This window comes from Dipodascopsis tothii (assembly GCF_038497935.1).
Source record: "Dipodascopsis tothii strain CBS 759.85 unplaced genomic scaffold V1510scaffold_14, whole genome shotgun sequence".
Taxonomy (NCBI): domain Eukaryota; kingdom Fungi; phylum Ascomycota; class Lipomycetes; order Lipomycetales; family Lipomycetaceae; genus Neoaidaea; species Neoaidaea tothii.
This window is the reverse complement of record NW_027117998.1, coordinates 267,970-287,625: the sequence shown is the minus strand read 5'-3', so window position 1 is coordinate 287,625 and position 19,656 is coordinate 267,970. Positions and strand designations below refer to the sequence as shown.

The following is a 19,656-nucleotide window of genomic DNA, read 5'->3' as shown; positions in this document are numbered from 1 at the left end:
CTATCGTGGCGGCCAGCTTGCTGGTTTTGTAGCGACTCCATTGCTGGCTTTTTTAGCGACTCCATTGAGAGTGAATGTTCTGCGCGCAGGCATATAACCGCATGTAGCCGCATGCAACAACACATAGCCGCATATAGCCGCACACAGAGCCCGGTCAGACAACGTCGTCAACATACGCTCGTTCTCGTCTGCTCGGGCAGGCATGTCGCCGCCTACAACTGCCTCAGTGCCTACACTCGACGTCCCTCCATGAGGTTCGCCCCGTGCTCTCAATTCTCGTTTATTCCTATATATTGTCCCCTAAGGGCCCGATGGGCTCTGCGGTGCCGGGCTGCCAGCCGGTGTCGAGAACACGGGCTCCTGCGAGATCACGCTCGCTCGGCGGCTCTCGGCGTTGAACTTGGCGCCAGGGAAGCCAGCCGGCTCGGTCAGACTGAAGGTCGTCGCGGAGGGGTTGTTCGAGACTGAGACCGACGAGCGGCGGCGGTTACGCGTAGCCACAGAGCCGTCGGTGGCGACAGCCTCGGACGGCTCAGCTTCAGCCAGGCGAACCATCTCCAGGTTTTTGGCGATCTCTGTGGTCGAGTGCAGGTTCGAGTAGCGTTCAACCAGAGCAATCTCGTGCATGAGCGTCTCGTAGCGGTAGTTGAGGCGGACATTCGGCACGTTGGACTTGTCAACGCGGTTACCGACGGTGCCCGGCAGCGCAAAGTCTGGGCCCAGCCAGTGGGCCTTGATGGCGGCCTCGAAGCCGGACTGCATGACCGAGTTGCGGGCGAGCTCGCACATGTCGACGTTCGACAGCCGGTAGATCTGGGCGGCGACAGAGTACTCCTCGATGAGGGCCTCCTTGGTGTATGCGAACTGGAGCGGGTCGTCGGTCGAGAGCGAGACGTTGAGGCCCTTCTTGAAGTACGAGTAGAACGGGTTCTTGTCGTAGGCCAGGAAAAGTGCGTTGTTGCTGAGCGGCGACATGGCAATGCCGATCTGCTCGAGGTAGAACAGGTACTGGATAAACGGCACCTTGCGCAGCAGGATGCCGTGCGAGATCGAGTGCGCGACCATGAACGCCGAGACCAGGTGCTCGGTGTCGCCGGCCTCACCGGTATGAGGGCGCAGGACGAAGGTCGAGAAGCCGCGCTGCTTGCGCCAGGTGTTGAGCGACGCGATGTTGGCGTAGAGGTGGTAGATCCAGTAGTTGTACGGCGGGTTCTGCTTCGTCGTCCACTCGCGCGGGACGGGATACTTGCGGTACAGGCGGCGCTCGGTCTTGGACTCGTCGTCGACCGAGTCGAAGCCGATGACGCGCTGGAGGAAGATGTGCAGCTCGGGGTACTTGGACGGGTCCTTGGTGACCTCGAACAGCGGCTCAAAGACGTTGGCCACGATCTGCTCGAAGTTCTCGACGATGCCCGAGTTGCGGTAGATGTCGTACAGCCGCGGGACCTGCACGAGCCAGCGCACGTTGTTGGAAAACAGCTTGTTGTTGACGACCCACTTGGCCAGCTTGTCCCACTCGTCCTTGGACTTGCCGTAGATCGAGATGCGGTACTCGGCCATCTGGTACTTGCTCTGCTCGATGTCGAAGAAGACCTCGCGCGTGAGCTCGGCCAGGTAGCGGCCCTGGATGTAGTTGTCGGTCTTGAGAAAGATCTCGCGGAGACGCGACTCGCCGATCGGGTTGTACTTGAGGTTGAACTTGTCGAACCGGTGAAAGGTGTCGCGGTGGGCGTGCATGTCGAGCGTGTCGATCGAGAGATCGTACGCGGTCAGGTTGAGCGACTCAAAGACCTCCTTGAGCGTCAGCAGCTTGCCGTCGCGGAAGATGACCACATCGTCCGGCGACTTCTTGATCTTGGACTTGATGAAGCGCAGCAGGTGCTTCTGGTTCATGCACGCCGAGTGGTGCACGTGCGTGTCGACTTTGCGCACGTTGTAAAAGTCGCGGTGCGGCGTGCGCTTCGTGCCCGCCAGCTCCGAGTACTCGTTCAGGAGCGAGTACAGGTTGTAGTTGCCCTCGAGGTACTGCAGCCGCTTGAACGCGAAGCTCTTGGCCGGGCCGTCCGAGCTGATGCTGCTGATCTCTTCGAGGTCGATGTAGTACTCCTTGATCGACGGGATGATGACGATCGGGAAGCCTGCTTCCATCGCTGTCGCGGCCTCGTAGACCTGGTAGACGCCGGCGTCGTCGAGCCGGAACTCCATGTCGTCCGGGCCGGGGATCTCGCAGTCCTCGAGCCGGAAGTCCTGGCCGATCTCCTCGACCGTGCGGGCAACCGTCGGGCGCGGCGCGGCCGCGGCGCCCGCGTTGGCCTCGGTCGGCTCCTTGGTCTCGGTCCACGATGGCGCGGGCGGCGCCGGGTAGATCTTCCACGACGGGTCGTCCTTGGGGTTGTCGTGCGGGCCCTGCAGCGAGAGCCGCATGTACTTGTGGCGGATGTCGAGGCACTTTTGCAGGTTGCGGCAGATCAGCTCAAACTCCTTGTCGATGCCGTCGTCGACGAACGTGCTGTTGCCCTGGTACGTGCCGTGGCCGCTGGCCGTGCTGTCGGCGGACACCGTGGTCGCCATGTCCGCGGCCAGCGCCGCCTGGACGGCCTTGGGCGTGAGCCCGGCGCGCGCGTCGACCAGTCCGTGGCTGCCGTGGCCGAGCCGGAACCCGTGCATGTCCTGGTGGAGCTGGTTGGCGGTCGTGCTCGCCGGATCAATGTACGCGCTGTCGACGAGCGAGGCCGTGACCGAGCGCGTCGGCGACCCGAACTGCTCGTCCAAGCCGTCGCGCGCCGGGCCGCCCTGGTGCGCCCAGTGCTTGCTGTCGAGGCTCTGCAGGTTCTTGTCGTCCGCGTACGTGAACGAGAGGTTGCGCGGAACCATGCCGGGCTCGAGCGTGTCCTCCTCGGCCGGCGAGGGGGGCTCCGAGATGTCCAGGTCGGGGTCTGCTCCAGGAAACGTCATGCTGGCGATGTCGTTGTGGTGGCTGAGGGTGGGCGTTGAAATTTTTCCGAGCTGGAGCCACCTGCCTAGTTCGCGTGGGACTAGGATGAGTCAAGCGAAAACGCCAAACTAGTGCGTGGATGGCGACGCGCGTTATCGGCGGCGGCGGCGACGCGGCTTTTAAGGGCGGGATCGGCGCCGCGCGGGGCGCGGGGTCTGCATGAGCCGCGCGGTGGCGGAGCCGCACGACGTGCATGAGCCGCGCTGCGCGCGGGGCGGCGTGCATGCGCCGCACGAGCCGCACGACGCGCATGAGCCGCACCGCGCGCCGGCGCGCCGCACGCGCCGCACGCTCGCGCGAGCCGCACAGCACGCGGCGCAGCCGCACGGGCCATGCGCCGCGCGCCGTGCGGCGCGGCCCGGGCCGCTTCCCAAGCCCGTCCATATAACCCGCCGGCGGCGGCCCTCCCACCAACGATGGCCTCCAACAACTCCGAGCTGGTGGGCCTGATCGGCGCCGGCCTGGCGAGCCCGGTCCTGGTCTACGCCGTGCACCGGTTTGTGCGCAGCCGGCGGCACCCGGCCGACATCGATCTCGAGGACATCTTTGTCAACTACAGCGAGACGTCGTACAGCGCGTACGACGCGCGCACGGACTACGGCCGGCTGTCGTACTTCACGGACCGCTACGAGTCGCCGGCGTCGCTGTCGGACACGTCGTCGGACTCTCTCGTGTCGTTTGCGGACGCCGAGCCGGTGCTGCTGGACAGCGTGCTCAGGCTGGACGCGCCGCGGCTGGCATCGCTGGTGCTGGCGCCGGCCTCGGCGGGCTCGTCGGCGGCGTCGACGCCGCTGTCGGCGTCGCCGGGCGTGGCCGAGACGCCGCCGACGCCGGCGTCGCTGTGCTCGCCGCAGCTGGCCAAGGCGCAGCCGCTGATCCCGGTCGACGTGCCGGCGCTGGCGCCGCCGCCGACGGCGCCGATCGCCGTCCCGGCCGCGCCGGCCACGCCGCCGGTGCAGTACGCGTTCAAGCCGTCGTCGCTGTGCACCAAGTGCCGGCACCCGCCGGTGGTCTCGCCGCGCACCGAGGCGCGCGTCCCCCGGTTCATGGCCCAGACCGTGTCGTCGAAAATGCGCTCCGGCGAGCTCGCCCAGTGATTGTACCTATCCGAACCGAATCGATTCTACCTACAGCTCGTCGCGGACGACGACCTGGTACCGGCGCTCGTCCGGCGCGTACTCCTCCTCGTGCGAGCCCTCGGCGGGCGCCTCCGGCGGCTCGTCGTCGGCCCACAGCGACGGCCGGCCGGCGCGCTTGGTGCTCCGCGAGATCTCCTCGAGGTTGGCGCCGCCCGAGAACTCGCGCAGCTCGTCGCGCAGCTTCTGCGGGAACTTGCGCAGCAGGCCCTCGCGCTGCTCCTCCTTGAGCAGGTCGTTTTTGCTCTGCTCGAGCTCGATCCGCACCTGGCCGGCGTCGACGACGACCGTCACGATCCCGACGGACTCGCCCTCGGTGTCGACGAGCGCGACCGAGTACGAGAACGTGTCGTGCTCGGTCGCGACGGCGCCCTCGGGCGTCAGGAACGTGCCCTCGTCCATCTGGCGCTCGATGTCGCGCAGCAGGATCGACGCCGACGTGACCAGGTCCGGGCTCGACCGCCCGGCGCCGTGCTCGAGCTCGTCCAGCGGCCGCGACTCGGCCAGGTGCGCCGCGATGAACGCGCGCGTGTCGGCCTTGGCCTCGGTGGCGTCGCCGGCGCGGTACGCGCGGCGGCCGCCGAGCAGGAGCTCCGCGTCCGCCGGCGGCGTCGTGGCCGCGTCCGCCGGCGGCTCCTCGAGCAGCCGCGCGGCGTCCACGACCGCGGCGGCCTCCTCGGCCTCGTGCTCGGCCACCGTCAGCAGCCGCCGGCACGTCACCTCGTTCGCCCGGCCCTCCTTCGGCGGCAGAAACGCCGCGTCGTTGCACAGCCGCGGCGTGTGGATCACCATCAGGTACCGGCACGTCGTGACCTCCTTGATCCACGCGATCTTGTCGTTGCTCTGCTTGTTGCAGTGGAACTGCACCTCGATCCGCCGCTTGCGCCCGGTCAGATCGCACACCGTGCCGCCGCCGATCCGCTGCACCAGGTACCGCATCTCGCCCGCCGACTGCACGGCCGTGTCCTCGCCGAACCGCTGCTCGCCGGCCTGCTGCCCCGGCGTCACCTTGCCGAGGATGTACGCCTCCGAGTTCGGGTCCTGCACCGGCGGGTACAGCGCCACGCCCTTCTGCGGCGCCAATTGGTGGAACTGCTTGATCTGCTGGTTGTGGCAGTACGAGTACGTCCACCAGCCCGCAATCTGCCGTCAGCGCGCCCGGCCGGCACTTACGTAGTAGAGACACGTGCCCTCGAGCGGCTCCAGCAGCTCCCAGCCGGCGACCTGCGCGCGCGCGAACTCGGCCTCCTCCTCGGCCTTGCTGAGCTCGGCCTGCGTGCCGTTGGCGTGCGCCGCGCGCACCCGCGGCAGCGTGCACGCGTACCGCTCGCCGTTGAGCCGCACGACCTCGGTCCGGTTGTCGCTCGCCACGTCGCCGTCGACCACGTAGCCGTCCGCAAAATACAGCTGGTACTGCCGTCAGCCCGCCCGCGCTGCTGCCCACCTGCGGGAACGCCAGGATGTCGTCCTGGACGCTGAAAAGCGCGGCCGCGGGGCCGGCCGTGGCCAGCAACGCCGCCACGCCCGCCGTCCACCACGCCGCGAGAACCATCGGCCTGGGTAGATGGCCTGGCTAATCACTGCCTGCGCCGTCCGCTGCCGCTGCACCGAGTCTGTCGGCCGTCTGGCTGTCGCGCTGGCGTGCTTGTCCGTGCCTGCTGGTGCGGCTCGTGGAGAACGAAAGTGCGACAATTCCCAGCGTGGCGGCACGACTCCACGGCCATGCTTGCCGACAACCAGCCGATCACGGTGATCTGCGGCGGCCAGTACGAGAGCGGCCGCCACTGCGGCTACTGCTCGTCCGAGACCGGCGCGGCCATGTTCTGCTGCTACGCGGCGTCGCTGACCGTCGACCACTACGAGCGTTTGATGGACCGCGGGTTCAGACGGTAAGCCGGGCGCGACGAGGCTGACGCCAGGTCGGGCGGCCTGCTGTACAAGGTACGTGGCGGGGGAATGCGCTGACGGCAGCCGGACCTGTTGCGGTCGTGCTGTCCGCAGTACGCGATCCGACTGAACGCGCGCCGGTTCCGGCCGTCGAAGGAGCAGCGCCAGACGGTCAACCGGTTCAATCGGTTCGTGATGGGCGAGACGTTCGAGCGGGCGCTGCGGGAGCGGACGGCGGCGGCGGCGGGCAAGGACGCGGGCAAGGGCGCGGCCAAGGGCGCGGCCAAGGGCGCGGCCAAAGGCGCGGCCACGAGCGCGGCCGGCGCAGCGCCAAAGACCCCCGTCTTTGACCTCGCCGCCGCCGTGCACGCAGCCGAGTACAGCACCCTGCAGGCGCACGGCCTCGGCGTCGAGCCGGCCCACCGGCTGCGCGTCGAGCTCGTCCGGCCAGACTTCACGGACGAGAAGTTCGAGCTCTACAAGCACTACCAGGCCACATGCCACGCCGACGAGGCCACGGCGTCCGGCTTCACGAGCTTTCTGTGTGCCAGCCCGTTCGAGACGCGCCACGCGTCCTGCGGCCGCCGGATCGGCCTCTGGCACCAGGTGTACTACCTGGACGACGAGCTCGTGGCCATGTCCGTCCTGGACTTTCTGCCCAACACGGTCTCGGGCGTGTACTTTATGTGGCGGCAGGAGTACGCGGCGCACAGCCTGGGCAAGCTCAGCGCCGTGCGCGAGGCCGCGCTGGCCCTGGAGGGCGGCTACGAGTACTACTTCATGGGTGCGTTGCTGCGCGGGTGCGCTGACCAGGCCTCTTCATCTACAACTGCCCCAAGATGCGGTACAAGGCGTCGTTCAAGCCGAGCGAGCTGCTGGACCCGCAGCTGGGCGAGTTCTTTGACTACGACCGGTTTGCGCCGGTGCTCGAGACGCGGCCGTACGTGACGTTTGCGTCGGCGCCGCTCGAGCGGCCGCCGGAGGACGCGCTGGAGGCCGACTCGGCCGACGTGTTCGCGAACGGCTTCGCGGGCATTCTGACGCGCACGCAGGCCGAGGCCGTAGGCCTGGCCCAGCTCAAGCTGCTCGCCCACGGCGTCGTGTTTGACGCCAAGGTACGTTGCTGCCGGACGCGCTGACCCAGGACTTGGCGCGCGTGGCTCCAGACGAGCCGCTGGACGGCGCCCGCGACGCGCTGCTGGCGCTGGTGGCCGTGCTGGGCGCCGATCTGGCTGCCGAGTGCGTGTTCTACCTGGAGAGCCTGCTGTGAGCCGCACGCCGTGCGGCTCGCGCGGCGCCGGGCCGGCGTGCGGCCCACGTTACACCAGGCACGCTGCGGGCCGTGGTGGGCGCCGCGGGCGCCCGGGCACCGCCACCGCGAGCCGCCCGTCGAGTGGCTGGCCGCGGGCAGGGGCATCAGCCGCACTTCGTGCGGCTCCACACAGCCGCAGCCGCCGGCCCCGTGCGAGCGGCCCGCGGCGCAGTCGAGCGTAGCCGGGCAGGAGCGAGCGAGCCGGCCGCGGCGCAGTCGAGCGTAGCCGGGCAGGAGCCAGCCAGCCGGCCGCGGCCGCGCCTCGGCGCGGCTGGCGCCGGAGGCCGGCCCGGCCAGCGCAACGGCCGCCACAGCATGTCCGTAGCAATGCATAGAGCAGTAAGCCGCACGAGCTGCGGCGCGACGCGACGCGCTAGCGCCGCACGGGCTGCGGCGCGGCCGCACGTCAGGCACCTCCTCACATCGTACCTGCCACGAATCGACATGGAGCGGCGACGGGCCGAGATCGAGCTCAAGAAGCAGCGGCTGGAGGAGCTGCGGCGGGCGCGCGCCCAGCGGCAGAGCGAGGCCGGGCAGTACCGGCCCGCGAGCGAGGCCGGGTTCCTGGTAAGTGCGCGGCGAGCGCGCTGACGCAGCCCTCGTCGCCGTCGCGCGCACACAGCCGCCGGACAGACGTCGACCAGCTGGTGGCGACGCTCGTGGGCGACAGCCGGCCAGGCTCGGCGACGTCGTACCGCAAGAACGACCTCCAGGACTACTCGCTGTCGGACTTCTCGCCGGACACGTCGCCGACGAAGAACGTGCTGCGGACGTAAGTACCCGCGGGGCCCGCTGACGCAGGCCCGAGCGCACGCACGCGGCAGCGCCGGCGCTGACGACCGCGACCGCGACGCTGTTCGATCTCCAGCCGTCGCGGCGGACCGAGAAGATCACATACGACAAGGAGGTCCAGACCACGGAGCCGTGGACGGGCGACGAGCCGGCGACGGCGGTCGAGTCCGAGACGCTGGACGAGCTGCGTGCGCGTCTCCGGCGCGAGCTCGAGGCCGAGCTGCGGCCGGCCGAGCCCGACAGCGACAGCCCCAGCGACGACGAGCGGCCGCAGACGCCGGCGCCGGCCGAGCTCACCGGGTTCCTGGACTTCCTCGACAAGTCGTCCAAAGTGCTCGAGCGCGCGCTCGACGAGGACTACAACATCCTGACCGACTACCAGCTCGTGACGGACAACGAGGAGTACGTGTCGCGCGGGCGCGCTGACCCAGTGCCGACACCGGCCGCAGTCTCAAGCAGCGGCTGCAGTTCTACTCGGAGGCGGCGTGCGGCCGCCGCAGCATCACGTCGCTGGACTGGTCGGCCAAGTTCCCCGAGCTCACGCTCGCCAGCTACGCGGACGGCGCCGCGCGCGAGCCCGACGGCGTCGTGCTGGTCTGGAACACGCACATGAAGGACCGGCCGGAGTACCGGTTCGAGTCGCGGGTACGTAGCCACGCGACGGCGCTGACCGCAGAGCAAGGTCCTCGTGGCCCGGTTCTCGCCGTTCCACCCGCACCTGGCCATCGGCGGATGCTACTCGGGCCAGCTCATGATCTGGGACACGCGCGCCAGGGCCGAGCCGGTGCTCAAGTCGCAGCTGACCGGCTCGGGGCACTCGCACCCGATCTACGCGATCGACGTCGTCGGCACCAAGAACGCCCACAACATTGTCACCGCCAGCACCGACGGCCGCGTCTGCAGCTGGACCATGGACATGCTCACGCACCCCGAGGAAACGCTTGACCTGCTCACGCCGGCGCCGTCCAAGACCGAGGACCTCGCGCCGACGTGCATGCGCTTCCAGCCGGCCGATCCCAGTCTGTTCCTCGTCGGCACCGAGGAAGGCGCCGTCTATCCCTGCCACCGCTACGAGCGGGCGGCCGCCAAGGCGGGCGTCGACCCGGGCCTGGCCTACCGCGGCCACCCGGCGCCGGTCACGGGCCTCGACTTCCACTCGAGCCGCGGCGCGCTCGACCTGAGCGAACTGTTCCTGACCAGCAGCCTGGACTGGTCCGTCAAGCTGTGGCGGCTGCGCGCGCCGCCGGCCGCGCAGACCGGGCTGCACGCGCCGGCGCACGAGGTCGCGCCCCTGCTCGAGCTCAACCTCGAGGACGCCGTGTTTGATGTCGCGTGGAACCCTGTGCGGCCGTCGGTGTTCGCGTCCGTCACCGAGGGCGGCTGCCTCGACGTCTGGGACCTCGCCCTCAGTACCGAGGTGCCCACGGTCTCGGCGGCGCCGACCGCGTACAAGAGCAAGCCCCAGCAGCGCGCGCTCAACAAGGTCGTGTGGGAGAAGAACGACGGGCGCAAGCTCGCCGTGGGCGGCCTGGACTCGGTCGTCACGCTCTACGAGGTCGGCACCGATCTCGGCGGCGCCGAGCACGCGCGCCCCGACGAGTGGCGCGCGCTCAAGAAGCTGGCCACGTCGCTCGACAAGCATTAATGGATTGCATACGCGCCGCGACCAGCCGACCGCAGCATATAGCCGCATATAGCCGCATATAGCCGCACTCGCCTCCGGCGCACTCGCCGGGACGGCCTGCCGCGCACGTAGCCGCCGGCCCGGGACGGCGGCGTCGGTCGCCGCCGGGTCCCTTATAGCCGCATATAGCCGCACGCAGCGCGTCGCCGCGTGGTTGACGTCACGCATTTTCGCAGCGGCCACAATGTCACCCAGCCCGCGAACGGTTGACACTCCGACCGCCCCGAAACGGTACCGACGTTTCAGTGCGCCAGTATCTACGACACAACGATCACCAGACGACGAGCAATGGCTCGCAAAAAGTCGCGCCAGGAGGCGCGAGCACCCTCGGGTGCACTCGATCAAGTCATCAATCTCACGTTCACCAACGAGAACGATAGCAAGGCCCGATATCCCGGACGAAAGGCGGCCAAGACGGCCAAGTTTTTGAGCAGCGGCGGCAAGCCGGTCGACAAACGCACGAACGATGTGGCCGGCAGAGGCGGCCCGGCCCGCGGAGGGGCCCGCGGCGGCAGAGGCGGCGCCAAGCGCGGCCCCAGAGCGCCCGTCCAGGAAGAGACGGTCAACGAGTACCGAGATCAGGGCTTGTCGATGCGCGACCTGGCCCGCCGGACGACCGAGCGGTTTGACACGTCGCGCCGCGGCGAGAACCGGGTGCCCAAGGCGCCGATCATGTTTGTCCGCGGCGAGAGTCTGGATCCGTCCAAGCTGCTGGAGAAGGAGAACGAGGACATGGCTGTGCCGGCCAAGATAGTCGAGGCCGTCGAGGCCAACGAGTCCATGGACACGCTCGAGCGGCTGATGGAGGCCGATCTCGACGACCTGCTGTCTGAGGACGACGTGGAGGAGGTTGTGGAGGTGTCGTCGGACACCGAAGCCGACGAGAGCGCCGAGACAGCCAAGCCACATGCCGACGATCTGTACGAGCAGCTTCTGGACGGCGAGACGGAGATTGTGCACGAGGTGCAGCAGCTGGCGCTGAACGACTATCTGTCGGACCACGACGTGGCGGAGTCGCCGGTGGTGCCGAGCATTGACCAGGTGCTGGAGACCGTGGAAAGAGAGGAAGAGCCTGAGGAGCCGGCCAAGACAGAGCCGGTCGAGCCAGAGGAACATGTTCAGACCGAGGCGCTGCCAGAAGCAGCCGAGCTGCTGGACGAACCGGCGGCTCTACCAGAGAAGCCGCCGGTTCAGCCAGAGACGCTGCAGGAAGCTGCGACAGCTGCCGTGGCCGAGGACGTCGTCGCCGCCGACTTTCCTGCCGCCGCCGATGTTTCTGCCAGCGTTCCCGCGGGCGTCCCTGCCATCGTTGTGGCGCCTCCCGCCGCCGCCGCGGACCTCGCCACCGCCGCCGACGATGACCTGTTCATGACCGACGTGGCCGGCGACGGCGACGTCTCGTTCCACGAGGAGATTGTGTTCATGCCGCGGCGATCGCGCGAGCCCGAGCCCGAGCCGATCGCGCACGTTTCCTCGTTCCGGGCGGTTGTGATCGACGACCACGTCGGCGCCGCTCCCGCGCCAGCAGCGCCCGCGATCGCAGCGGCAGCGCCCGCCGCGCCGGCCGAGCCTGCCAAAAAGCTGTCGCGCTCGCAGCGCAAGCGCGAGCGCGAACGTCAGCGCCGGGCCCGTCGCGAGCAGGAAGAGCAGCTCGCCTACGACGACTACATGCAGAACATGTCCAGCGACGACGAGGCCGACGCTCCGTTCGTCATGTCGACCAGCCGGGACCTCGGCGGCGACGACATCGTGGTGCCGTCCGAGTCCGGCGAGATGGAGGCCGTCGAGCAGCTGTACTCGGACGACGACACGCGCAACGGCGCCGTCCGCAACATCGCCGGCAAGAAGACGGTGGGCGGACGAACCAAGTATCTGGTCGAGTTCAGCCGGCAGTCGACGTGGGTGGACGCTGAAGACCTGATGGACGCCCAGCACGTCCAGGACGGCGGCGAGAGCGACGTCGACAACGTCTCGATCTCGGACGTGGTCGGCCCTGGCGGCGACCTCGACGCGGACTCGGACTCGGACGACGACGCCGACGACGACGACGACGCCAGCGACGACTCGGCCGAGGACGCCATCAACGAGGTCCTCAACATCTCGTCCGACGACTCGTCCGACGACGACGACGACAAGGAGCTGCAGCTGCTCAAGGTGCTCAAGAGCAAGACGCGCAGCGGAACCGGCACCGACGACTTTGACTACGTCGACATCCCCGACGCGGCCGAGTTCTGGGAAGAGGCGCTGCAGATGCAGGCCAAGCGCAAGCTCAAGAAGTCGTTCGTGCCCGACTTCAACCTGTCGGACCCCGAGCTCGAGGCGCAGCTGCGCGAGAGCTGGAAGCGCGACCGCCACAAGAAGGCGGAGCGCAAGAAGGAGCGCGAGCAGCTGCGGCGCGAGGGGCTGCTCAACAAAAAGGCGCGCACCACCGGCGCACCGGACCTGGCGGCCAAGTACCCGTCGGGCCTGACGCCGATGCAGCTCAACGACGAGATCGCGTTCTTCCTCGAGGCCGAGGGCCAGACGACGCTGTCGCTGCCGCCGATGGACAAGAACGCGCGCAAGAACGTGCACAACTTCGCCCACCTGTTCGCGCTCAAGTCCAAGTCGGTCGGCAGCGGCCTGAAGCGGTTCACGGTGCTCTACAAGACCGCCAAGACGTCGTACACGACGCCGGACCGCCGCACGATCCGCCGCGCGCTCGAGGGCCAGCGGTACCTGCCCCGCATGGACAAGCGCGGCGGCAAGGGCCCGGCCAAGCACTCGCCTTCGATGGCCGGACGGCCGCGCGAGGGCGCAGTTGTCGGCGGCGAGGCCCCGGAGATCGGCTCCGAGAACAAGGGCCGCGCCATGCTCGAGAAGATGGGCTGGACGTCCGGCTCGGGCCTGGGAGTGGCCAGCAACCGTGGCATGGTGACGCCGATTCTGGCGCGCGTCAAGACGGGCAAGGCGGGCCTTGGCTAGATTGCATTCTAATACATCATTTTTTCTTGCCCTTCTTTTTCTTTTTGGGCGCGGCCGCCTGGGCGGGCGGCGGCGCGGCGTGGCCGAGGGACTTGACGTGGTCAAAGAGCTTGTTGCGCGAGGGGAACATCTGCTCGCACGTGGCGCAGATGAGGATGTCGCCGATGTCCTGGGCCTTTTGTTCCTTTTTGGCGCGGCGCTCCTTGGCCTTGCCGAGTTTTTTGGGCGCCGGGGCGGCGCCGGCCGAGGCGGCGGCATCGGCAGGGTCAGCGGAGACGGACGCGGCGGCGAGGTCGTCGGCGAGAGCGTCAACGGCGCCGTCGTCGGCGCTGTCGTCGTCGTCGCCGGCGTCGCTCATCACGCCTGCAAACCGCGACGTCCGCTGCACGTAGATCTCGCTGGCGTCGCTGGCGTCGCCGGCGTCGCTCAGATCGGCCTCCGGCGCCGGCGCCGGTTCCGGTTCCGCCTCGGCCTCGGCCTCGGCCCCCCCATGCAGCGGCGCAGTATCCAGTCCAAACTCAATGCCCTCCCGGCGCATCTGTCGCGTCAGGTCCCGCACCGCCTTCAGATGCTTCTTGCTCTTCTCGTGGCTGTCGAACTGGTTCTCGTTCTTGAAGATCTTGTCGCACACCACGCACTCGTACACCTCGTCGACGTCGTCGTCGTAGTCGTCGTCGTCCCCGGCCGCGGCCACGTGGTACCCGCGGTCGTCCTCCTGCGTGTCCATCCAGTCGGGCGTCTCGTACGCGGCCATCTGCTCTTTGCGGGCCGCCCGGGCCTTGGCCGACTGCGACTTGGCCGCCGCCCGCAGCTCCTGCTGTCGCTGGGCGTCCGTCACGCCGGCCGCACGCTCGCGCGGGTCGCGCTTGCCGATGAAGTTCACAAACGCCTTGACCGTGTCGTTGTATTCCTTGCGGGCAGCGTCCCGCAGCTTTTTGTTCTCCTTCTCCATCGCCCGGCGCACGCGCCGGTCCGGGGCGTCCGACAGCCGGTACTTGTCGGCCCACGCAAACTCGCGCAGCGTCGCAAACCTGCCCCAGGCCACGTAGAACCGGCGCACGTCGTCGGGGCCGGACGTGGACCCGCCAAAGCTCGGCAGCGGAGCGTACTCGGCGCCGAGCTCGTCCGCGGCCTCGCTCTCCTCGAGCTCGAGCTGTGCGAAGATCTTGCGCGCGATCGTGAACAGGCCACCGGCCGAGTCGTCCACGACGCTGAAGATGCTCGGATCAAAGAACCGCAGCAGCTGGTCGACTGTGCTGCCGACGCCGTCCGGCCCATCGACCTCCGTCGGTTTCTTGCCGTTCAGGATCTGGTCCCGGTGGGCGTCGTACCACGCGCGCTGCTGTCAGCCGGGCCGCGGCTCCACTTACGTCGTTGGCGTCCGACAGCGTCTCGTAGGCCTCCTGCACGAGCGTGAACTTGGCCGTGGCCTCCTCGACGTTGCCATAGTTGCGGTCCGGGTGCAGTTTCAGCGCCTGTTTCTTGTACGCGGCCTTGATCTCGACCTCCGACGCCGTCCGCTCGACGCCCAGCAGCTCGTAGTAGCACTGCTTCTTGACTGCGGGCGCCGGGCCGTCGCCTTCGGCAAACTCGCTCTGGTTGGCGCCCATGGTGTGGCGGACAGTCGGCGTCGGAAGCGGTTTTGACGTCGCGGCCGGGTAAGCCCCTGAAAGCCGCACGCCGTGCGGCGCGCCTCCGGACGGTGCGGCGACAGTGGCTGTCCTGCGGCAGATAGCCGTGCGCCGCACGGCACGCGGCCGATGTTTGATAGAATGTTTGATAGCCGCACGCCGTGCGGCGCGCATGACACTACGCTGTCGCACAGACGTCGCTGTCGCACAGACGTCGCACGCAAACTCACCGTCGCGCCCTGTCTGCCGTGGGACGCGGCTCCCTCGCCGGCCGACGACGCGTGCGCTGAGACTGCAGGTCGCCAGGGATGGTGCTTGTGGGCAGGCTAGGAGCGACAGTGGCAGCGGCGAGCCGCACGGCGCGCGGCTGTGGGGCGCCGTGATCTGCAATGCCACCGCTGCCGCCGCCGCTGTTCCTGCCGCCATCGCTGCCGCCGCACCTGTCGCTGCCGCCGCTTCCGTTGCCGCCGCCGCTGTCACGGCAGTCGCCACCGGCCCCCATCGCACTCACGTGCGTGGGGCCGTACGACGCGGTTCAGCAACGCGTCTGCGCCGCACAACACGACTCACGACTTTTCGCGTCAACACGTCCAGGCACCAAAATGCCCCGGACCGCCCAGTGACCGCAGCGACGCGACGACTGAGCACAAAACGACAGAGCGCAACACCGGATGGATGGCAGCCAAGCAGGCCAAGCAGCCCATGCCAGCACCATCGACGCGTCCATCCGGCAAAGGACAGTCGCAGGATGAGTCCGACACGACGGCGCCGGCGACGGGCGCGTTCGCCGAGATCGCGTCCGCGCCGGCCGCGCTGACGACCGGGCGGGCGCGCGCGGATCCGACAGCGGCGGCCAAGCGGCGGCTGGAGTCGTTTTCGTACCAGGCACAGCCGGCCAGCCCGTCGCCCGGCCGGCTGGTAGCGCGCATGGCCGGCACGCCCGCGCCGAATACGTCGCCGGCAGCCCACATGAAGGCGCGGCAGTCGCCGCGCAGCCCGCAGCTGACGTCGAGCCAGAAACAGGCCGGGCCGGACGAGGACTTTGTGACGTGGGCGGTGTCGCCACGGCCGTCACTGGCGGACCTGCGCCGGGCCGGCCCGGCCGACGCGGCGGGAATCAAGGCCGAGCCGGACCAGTCGCCGCTGGCGAAGGTGTCGCCGGTGGTGCCGGTGCACGACCCGGTGTCGGACCTGCTGAAAAAGTACCACGTGTACCACGAGGACGAGGCCGAGACCGGCCAGACGACGTCCGTGATGCTGCCACACGTGCGCACGCCGTCCGGCGAGCTGATCCGCGAGGAGGCCAACCGGCGGGCGAGCAGCTGCGGCCCGGAGTGGCCGGTGTCGCGCGCGGACGCGCACAAACGGCAGCGGCGCGTGCGGCGCAAGCGCACGATCTCGTGCGCGGACCCGGACGCGGCCGACGACGACGCGGCGGCCACGTCGGCGCGGGCGGCCGCCGCGGCCGGCCGCGCGGGCGACAAGCAGTCGCGGCTGGCCGCGTTGCTGGACCGGGTCCGGTCTGAGACCGTGCTGGAGTGCACCGAGACCGAGACCGACGGCGACAGCGAGAGCGAGATGTCGCGGGTGCGGTCGCGGACGGTCTCGCACGCGGCGTCGGCAGTGTCTGCGCCTTCGGCGGCCCCTTCTGCAGCGCAGTCGGCCGCGCCGTCGGCCGCGCCGTCGCCGGCCGCCCCCTCCGAGGACTCGGACTACGGCTTCGACAGCGACGACATCGACCTCGACATGGTCGCCGCGCTCGAGAAGCGCAGCGCCAGCCAAACCACACCGCCGTCGCCCAAGGAGCGACCGCGGCTGGACACCCTCCCGTCGTCGCCCACGCCGAGCGGCCCGCGGCCGCCGCCGTCGGACGACGAGTTCTGCGACGACGACCTCAGCTTCTGCGCGCCCGAGATCGAGGAGATGATGGCCAAGCTCGAGAGTGCGTCCGCCCTGCAGCAGGCCGGTGCGGCGGTGGCCGAGCCGTTTCCCTGGCAGCGGCTCCGCGGCCGCAAGTTCCACCGGCTGATGGTGATGGGCGCGACCGAGGGCCAGTTCTTCCACAAGGGCGCGGCCATGCGGGCCGAGCGGCGCGTCGAGGTGCAGTTCGCGGACGAGTCGCTGGCCGCGTTCTCGGCGCTGCTGCTGCTGCGGGACGACTGGTACCACGCCGAGGTGCGCAAGTTCGACTACGTGCACGTCGTCGGCGACTTTGATGCGTCCGGCCAGTGCGTGCTCGACAACGGCGGCGGCCTGCTGGTCGTGCACCCGGACTACCTCGTGTCGAGCACGTCGATCGCTGACTACTTTTCGTGTGCGCGCAAGGCCACGCTGGGCATGCGCGTCTCGGCGATCAGCGACTTCAACAAGGCCATGACGTACGGCACGGTCCTGCACGAGGTGTTCCAGGAGTGCATCCTGGCGCGCGACTTCTCGACGCCGTTCATGGACGCGTGCGTCGATAAGTACGTCCCCCGCCATGTCGAGGAGTTCTTCTTCCTCGAGGAGCCGCTGGCCGCGGCCAAGGCGTACGTCCGCGACAAGTTCGGCGCCATGCAGGACTGGGTCGCGCGGTACTACGCGCCGGCGATGCGGCCGGACGCGGTCATCACGGACTCGCACAGCTCGGACCAGCGGCTCACGCTCTCGGTGGCCGAGGTCCTCAACACGGAGGAGCACATCTGGTCGCCCATGTACGGCATCAAGGGCAGCATCGACATCACCGTGCGCGCCGAGGTCAGCGGCCGCGGCCGCGCGGTCGTCCCGCTCGAGCTCAAGACCGGCAAGGCGTTCAAGACCGTCGGGCACCGCGCCCAGACCATGCTCTACACGCTCATGCTGTCGGACAAGTACGGTAAGTGCGCGCGCGGGCGCGCTGACAGCAGACATGGACGTCACGTACGGCATCCTCTACTACATGGAGGCGCTCGAGACGCACAGCGTGTCGGCCGTGCGCAACGAGATCCGCGGGATGATCGTCGCGCGCAACGAGCTCGCCCGCAGCGCGCGCGACCGCGGAGAGCTGCCCGAGATGCTGCGCAAGCAGTTCATGTGCCAGCGCTGTTTCTCGGCCACGCCGTGCTTTGTGTACCACAAGGCGCTCGAGGGCGGCGACGGCGTCTCGAGCGGGCTCGGCGACGACTTTGACCGCGACACGGCCCACATCACCGCCGTGCACGCCGCGTTCCTGCGGCACTGGGAGGCGCTCGTCACGCTCGAGGAGGACACCATGAACCGGTTCCGCAAGGAGATCTGGACCATGACCGGGCTCGAGCGCGAGGCGCACGGCCGCTGCTTTGCCAACGTCGCCGTCGAGCTGGCCGAGGACTGCGACTCGGCCGAGCGCATCAGCAAGTTCCGCTACGTGCTGGCGCGCCGCGGCCCGGGCGCGTCGTTCGGCGACTCGCAGATCGCCGTCGGCGAGCCCGTCGTGGTCTCGGACACGGCCGGCCACTACGGCCTGGCCAAGGGCTTTGCGCAGGCCATCGGCCGCGACGCGGTCACCGTCACCGTCGACCGACGGCTCGACCGCGACACGCTCTACCGCGTCGACAAGGACGAGTTCAGCAACGGCATGTCGATGATCCGCAACAACCTGGTGCAGCTGCTGGCGCACGACGGCGACGAGCGCCGGCGACGGCTCGTGGTCGAGCTGGCGCCGCCGTCGTTCGGGCCGCCGCCGTCGGCCGTGCCTGGCGCGGGCGAGCTCAACGGCGACCAGGTCCACGCGGTCGAGCGCGCGCTCGCTGCAGACGACTACGCGCTCATCCTCGGCATGCCCGGCACCGGCAAGACCACGACGATCGCGTACCTGATCTCGGCGCTGCTGGCCCAGAACAAGACCGTGCTGCTGACGTCGTACACGCACTCGGCGGTCGACAACATCCTGCTCAAGCTGCGCGGCCGCTGCGACCGCGTGCTGCGGCTCGGGCCGGCCAACAAGGTACGTGTTTGGCGGACGTGCTGACGCAGATCCACCCCGACGTGCGCGCGTTCGCCACGCTCCAGAACGACGTGCCCCAGGACTTTGCCGAGCTCAAGCGCGTGTACTTTGACTCGCAGATCGTGGCCACCACGTGCCTCGGCATCGGCCACCGGCTGTTTCTCAAGCGCGCGTTCGACTACTGCATCGTGGACGAGGCGTCGCAGATCACGCTGCCGACGTGCGTGGGACCCCTGCGGTTCGCGCGCACCTTTGTGCTCGTCGGCGACCACTTCCAGCTGCCGCCGCTCGTGCGCAGCGCGGACGCGCGTGCCAACGGCCTCGACGTCTCGCTCTTTCGGCTGCTGTCGGAGCGGCACCCGGCCGCGGTCGTCAACCTCGAGCACCAGTACCGCATGTGCCGGGACATCATGCTGCTCTCCAACGAGCTGGTCTACGACGGCCGGCTCAAGTGCGGCACGGCAGCGGTCGCCGAGCGCGCGCTGGCGCTTCCCCGGGCCGCCGCCGCTCTCGAAGGCGCCCACACCGGCGCGCCCTGTCCGCCCGGCCGCTGCTGGCTCGCCCACGTCTTCGATCCGGCCGTCAAGGTCGTCTTCATTGACACGGACGCCGTGCCGGCGCGCGAGGTCGTCCGCCGCGACCGCGTACAGAACGACGTCGAGGCCGGGCTCGTCCACCAGCTCGTGCGGGCGCTCGTCGCCGCCGGCGCCGACCCGCACGATCTGGGCGTGATCTCGGTGTACCGGTCGCAGCTCAAGCTGCTTGCCCACCGGCTCCGCGACGTGCCCGGGCTCGAGCTCCAGACCGTCGACAAGTTCCAGGGCCGCGACAAGGAGTGCGTCGTCATGTCGCTCGTCCGGTCCAACGACGACGCCGTCGTCGGCGACCTGCTCACCGACTGGCGCCGTCTCAACGTCACCTTCACGCGGGCGCGCAGCAAGCTCGTCCTCATCGGCTCGCGCCGCACCCTCCAGACCGTCGACTTCCTCCACCGGTTCTTTGCGCTCGTCGACGCCCACGGCTGGATCTACGCCCTGCCCCCGGCTGCGGACGCGGCCCACCCGGCCCTCGCCTACGTCTCGCCGGCCAAGCCCGACGGCCCCGTCCGCTCCGCCGTCATCAAGACCGACATCATTGCATCCCGGCCCGTGCTCATGGACATTGTCAACAGCACGAAGTAGCCGCCTTTTGTATATTCGTTTTTGGACAAGCGTCTCATCTACTCGGCATGTAGCCGCATGGCTGCCACGGTCTCGTGCGGCTATATGCGGCTATATGTAGCTCCGCCGAAGCTGGTCCCTGTAGGCGGCAG

The 19,656-nt window shown here is 69.0% G+C and overlaps 9 protein-coding genes across 9 annotated transcripts; 6 read left to right on the top strand and 3 right to left on the bottom strand.

The window, feature by feature from the left end:
* Positions 1–42: 42 nt before the first annotated feature.
* Positions 43–2,309, bottom strand: V1510DRAFT_416830 (uncharacterized protein). Its single transcript, XM_066933835.1, has one exon. It carries the CDS (start codon positions 2,203–2,205, stop codon positions 301–303), a length of 1,905 nt encoding a protein of 634 aa, XP_066789103.1. The 5' UTR covers positions 2,206–2,309; the 3' UTR covers positions 43–300.
* On the top strand, positions 2,310–3,138 carry V1510DRAFT_416829 (uncharacterized protein). Its single transcript, XM_066933834.1, has one exon. It carries the CDS (start codon positions 2,423–2,425, stop codon positions 3,065–3,067), a length of 645 nt encoding a protein of 214 aa, XP_066789102.1. The 5' UTR covers positions 2,310–2,422; the 3' UTR covers positions 3,068–3,138.
* Positions 3,139–3,411: 273 nt separating this feature from the next.
* V1510DRAFT_403074 (uncharacterized protein) lies at positions 3,412–4,092 on the top strand (the record flags this gene model as incomplete). The annotated part of the gene is made up of 1 exon (XM_066932144.1): positions 3,412–4,092. The coding sequence occupies one exon, from the start codon at positions 3,412–3,414 to the stop codon at positions 4,090–4,092; it is 681 nt and encodes a 226-aa protein (XP_066789101.1).
* On the bottom strand, positions 3,921–5,815 carry V1510DRAFT_378179 (glucosidase II beta subunit-like protein-domain-containing protein). The gene is made up of 3 exons (XM_066931599.1): positions 5,576–5,815; positions 5,305–5,544; positions 3,921–5,274 (listed from the first exon to the last, which is right to left on the bottom strand). The coding sequence occupies exons 1-3, from the start codon at positions 5,681–5,683 to the stop codon at positions 4,123–4,125; spliced, it is 1,500 nt and encodes a 499-aa protein (XP_066789100.1). The 5' UTR covers positions 5,684–5,815; the 3' UTR covers positions 3,921–4,122.
* Positions 5,789–7,556, top strand: V1510DRAFT_416825 (arginine-tRNA-protein transferase). The gene is given in 6 exon segments (XM_066933833.1): positions 5,789–6,020; positions 6,051–6,072; positions 6,103–6,272; positions 6,285–6,802; positions 6,832–7,133; positions 7,163–7,556. The coding sequence occupies 6 exon segments, from the start codon at positions 5,854–5,856 to the stop codon at positions 7,286–7,288; spliced, it is 1,305 nt and encodes a 434-aa protein (XP_066789099.1). The 5' UTR covers positions 5,789–5,853; the 3' UTR covers positions 7,289–7,556.
* A 217-nt stretch (positions 7,557–7,773) lies between these two features.
* On the top strand, positions 7,774–9,834 carry V1510DRAFT_378171 (WD40-repeat-containing domain protein; the record flags this gene model as incomplete). The annotated part of the gene is made up of 5 exons (XM_066931598.1): positions 7,774–7,897; positions 7,927–8,102; positions 8,132–8,524; positions 8,554–8,767; positions 8,799–9,834. Coding segments are annotated over 5 exons (1,876 nt in total), but the record flags the coding sequence as incomplete, so codon positions are not given.
* Positions 9,835–10,328: 494 nt separating this feature from the next.
* On the top strand, positions 10,329–12,802 carry V1510DRAFT_416816 (uncharacterized protein). Its single transcript, XM_066933832.1, has one exon. The coding sequence runs from the start codon at positions 10,398–10,400 to the stop codon at positions 12,768–12,770; it is 2,373 nt and encodes a 790-aa protein (XP_066789097.1). The 5' UTR covers positions 10,329–10,397; the 3' UTR covers positions 12,771–12,802.
* V1510DRAFT_364996 (uncharacterized protein) lies at positions 12,787–14,380 on the bottom strand (the record flags this gene model as incomplete). Its single annotated transcript, XM_066931212.1, has 2 exons — positions 12,787–14,109; positions 14,141–14,380. 2 exons carry the CDS (start codon positions 14,378–14,380, stop codon positions 12,787–12,789), a joined length of 1,563 nt encoding a protein of 520 aa, XP_066789096.1.
* A 552-nt stretch (positions 14,381–14,932) lies between these two features.
* V1510DRAFT_126073 (uncharacterized protein) lies at positions 14,933–19,542 on the top strand. The gene is made up of 4 exons (XM_066930288.1): positions 14,933–15,172; positions 15,366–17,255; positions 17,287–18,344; positions 18,374–19,542. The coding sequence occupies exons 2-4, from the start codon at positions 15,371–15,373 to the stop codon at positions 19,523–19,525; spliced, it is 4,095 nt and encodes a 1,364-aa protein (XP_066789095.1). The 5' UTR covers positions 14,933–15,172; positions 15,366–15,370; the 3' UTR covers positions 19,526–19,542.
* The last annotated feature ends 114 nt before the right edge of the window (positions 19,543–19,656 follow it).